Source organism: Myotis brandtii, unplaced genomic scaffold (assembly GCF_000412655.1).
Source record: "Myotis brandtii unplaced genomic scaffold, ASM41265v1 scaffold690, whole genome shotgun sequence".
Classification (NCBI taxonomy): domain Eukaryota; kingdom Metazoa; phylum Chordata; class Mammalia; order Chiroptera; family Vespertilionidae; genus Myotis; species Myotis brandtii.
Genome location: NW_005370701.1, coordinates 141,523 through 145,308, shown reverse-complemented (window position 1 = coordinate 145,308; position 3,786 = coordinate 141,523). Strand labels below are relative to the sequence as shown.

Sequence of the window (3,786 nt, the reverse complement as noted above, 5' to 3'; positions counted from 1 at the left end):
CCCGCCGCGGCGGAGACCCCAGATCGCACCATGATGGTCCCTCCGCGACAGTTGCTCTTCAAGGGCCGCGCCCGCAGTTGAGGACCGGCTCGGCGCCTGCGCCCGCTCTCATTGGCTCTCCAGGGTTTGAAACCCGCCAATAGGAAGCGGGGGAGGGCGGGGCAAAAGGAAATAGTAGCTTTGCTAGGCGCTCGACACACTGCTATTTGATTGGAGGAGCGGGTGATGATGAGAGAGCTTCCGGCCTCTGCAGCGCAAGGCGAACTTCCCTCCTCCTGTCAGACCCCGAAGGAGAATAGGATAAACCCCAAAATAGATGCAGAAAAAGCATCTGGCAAAATTCAATAGCTATTCACGATAAAAACTCCCAACAAACCGAGTATAGAAGGAATGTCCCTCAATATAATAAGCTCTAAAATGACAAGCCCACAGCTAACATCTACTCAATGATGAAAAGTTAAAAGCTTTTCCTCTAAGGTCAGGAACAAGTCAAAGATGTCCGTTCTCATCATTTTTATTCAACATAGTACTGGAAGTCCTCCAGAGCATTTAGGCATAAGAAAAAGGAAACCAAATAGTAAAGGGGAAAGTAAAATAGTCTCTATTTGCAGGTGACATGATATATATAGGAAACTAAAGACACCAAAAACAAACAAAAATACAAAACGCAACAAACTATTAGTTTCAGTAAATTCGCAGGATAGGAAACCAATATACGAAAATCAGTTGCATTTCTATAAACCATCAGAAAGAGAAATTAAGAAAACAACTCCATTTACAATTCCATAAAAAAAGAATAAAATACTTTGGAATGAATTTAACCAAGGAAGTGAAACATCTGTACATAGAAACCTATAAATAAATGGAAAGATAATCTGTGTTCATAGACTGGAAGAATTAATATTATTAAAATGTCTATACGACCCTAAGCAATCCACAGATTCAATGCCACCCCTATCAAAATTCCAATGTCATTTTTCATGGAAATAGAACAATCAATCCTAAAATTTGTATGTAATTACAAAAGACTCCAAATTGCCAAAGCACCTTTGATAAAGAACAAAGCTGGAGTCATTATACTTCCTGATTTCAGACTATATTACAAAATTATTGCAATCAAAACACTGTGGTATGGTATAAAAGACACATAGATCAATGCAACAAGACAGAAAATGCAGAAATACTAGTAAACCCATGCATATATGGCTAATTAATTTTTGACATAGGTGTCAAGACTATACAACGGAGAAAGGATAGTCTCTTCAATCAATGGCGTTTGGAATACTGAACAGCCCTATGCAAAAGAATGAAACTGTATCCCATTTCACACTGTACATAAAAATCAACTCAAATGGATTCAAGACTTAAATTTAAGACTGGAAGCTGTAAAAATCCTTGAAGAAAACAGAGGGTAAGCTCCTTGATATTGGTCTTGGCAATGATTTTTTTTGGGATTTAACACTAAGACAGCTTCAACAAGCAAATATAAACAAGCGAGACCACATTAACGAAAAAGTTTCTTCACAGCTAAAGAAATCATTAACAAAATAAAAAGGCAATCAACGGAACGGGAGAAAATCTTTTCAAGCCATCTATTCGATAAAGGGTTGATAGCCAAAATATATAAGAACTCACACATTTCAATACCAAAACAACAAACAAAAAGGAAAACAATCCAAAGTCAGACCCAGAACTTCCAAGAGAAGGCCCAAGGCCCCACAGCAGCTTGCATTGCTTCTCAGCTGGGCCTCATCTGGGCACCCCCAAACCCCAAAAAAGGAAGGGGAATCTGCATATCTCTTCATAGCTCCTGCTGGGTAACCTCAGGAAGAGGCTTAATTAGCACCTCCTTAGATCCAAGAGCCAGTGTACCCAGTGGTCAGAGTGGGACCACCCAGATTACAACTCCTCAGATTCATAAGGAACACACTCAGGGGGCAGACTCAGTGAGCACCAAAGCCCCACTGAAGCAAGTCTTGCCCCAGAAGGGTGTCTTCAGCACAGAAGTTCTCCCACTGCAGACACAGCTGATTCTCACTGCCAATTGGCCTGGAGGTCAATTCCTCCCAGTGACACCTAAAACAATCAAGGCATAACTACAACAAGACTGTGCACAAAGCCCACAAGGGGGTGCACCAAGAGTGTCCACCTCAGGTAACTGGGGAGGCTGAGCCACTGGGCCCTGTAGGACACCTAGCACACAAAACCACATAAACCCCAAAATAGATGCAGAAAAAGCATCTGGCAAAATTCAATAGCTATTCACGATAAAAACTCCCAACAAACCGAGTATAGAAGGAATGTCCCTCAATATAATAAGCTCTAAAATGACAAGCCCACAGCTAACATCTACTCAATGATGAAAAGTTAAAAGCTTTTCCTCTAAGGTCAGGAACAAGTCAAAGATGTCCGTTCTCATCATTTTTATTCAACATAGTACTGGAAGTCCTCCAGAGCATTTAGGCATAAGAAAAAGGAAACCAAATAGTAAAGGGGAAAGTAAAATAGTCTCTATTTGCAGGTGACATGATATATATAGGAAACTAAAGACACCAAAAACAAACAAAAATACAAAACGCAACAAACTATTAGTTTCAGTAAATTCGCAGGATAGGAAACCAATATACGAAAATCAGTTGCATTTCTATAAACCATCAGAAAGAGAAATTAATAAAACAACTCCATTTACAATTCCATAAAAAAAGAATAAAATACTTTGGAATGAATTTAACCAAGGAAGTGAAACATCTGTACATAGAAACCTATAAATAAATGGAAAGATAATCTGTGTTCATAGACTGGAAGAATTAATATTATTAAAATGTCTATACGACCCTAAGCAATCCACAGATTCAATGCCACCCCTATCAAAATTCCAATGTCATTTTTCATGGAAATAGAACAATCAATCCTAAAATTTGTATGTAATTACAAAAGACTCCAAATTGCCAAAGCACCTTTGATAAAGAACAAAGCTGGAGTCATTATACTTCCTGATTTCAGACTATATTACAAAATGATTGCAATCAAAACACTGTGGTATGGTATAAAAGACACATAGATCAATGCAACAAGACAGAAAATGCAGAAATACTAGTAAACCCATGCATATATGGCTAATTAATTTTTGACATAGGTGTCAAGACTATACAACGGAGAAAGGATAGTCTCTTCAATCAATGGCGTTTGGAATACTGAACAGCCCTATGCAAAAGAATGAAACTGTATCCCATTTCACACTGTACATAAAAATCAACTCAAATGGATTCAAGACTTAAATTTAAGACTGGAAGCTGTAAAAATCCTTGAAGAAAACAGAGGGTAAGCTCCTTGATATTGGTCTTGGCAATGATTTTTTTGGGATTTAACACTAAGACAGCTTCAACAAGCAAATATAAACAAGCGAGACCACATTAACGAAAAAGTTTCTTCACAGCTAAAGAAATCATTAACAAAAAAAAAAGGCAATCAACGGAACGGGAGAAAATCTTTTCAAGCCATCTATTCGATAAAGGGTTGATAGCCAAAATATATAAGAAACACATTTCATCAATACCAAAACAACAAACAAAAAGGAAAACAATCCAATTAAAAAATGGGCAGAGAAGCTGAAAGACATTTTTTTGAAAAAAGCCATTCATATGGCCAACAGGTACATGAAAAGATACTCAACATCACTAACCATCAGGGAAATGCAAATCAAAACTACAATGAGATATCACCTCATACCTGTTAGAATGGCTGTCAGAAAAAAGACAAGAGAAAACAAGTGTTGGTGACGATTTG

At 38.1% G+C, this 3,786-nt stretch overlaps 1 protein-coding gene across 1 annotated transcript in view; it reads right to left on the bottom strand.

The window, feature by feature from the left end:
- The window catches only part of CKAP2L (cytoskeleton associated protein 2-like), a 30,522-nt gene extending 30,425 nt beyond the window's left edge, over positions 1-97 (bottom strand). Inside the window, exon 1 of the mRNA XM_005881815.2 lies at positions 2-97. Within this exon, the coding sequence (XP_005881877.1) occupies positions 2-32 (31 nt within the window). The 5' untranslated portion in view covers positions 33-97. The remainder of the gene's footprint in view (position 1) is intronic.
- Between the last annotated feature and the right edge of the window lie 3,689 nt (positions 98-3,786).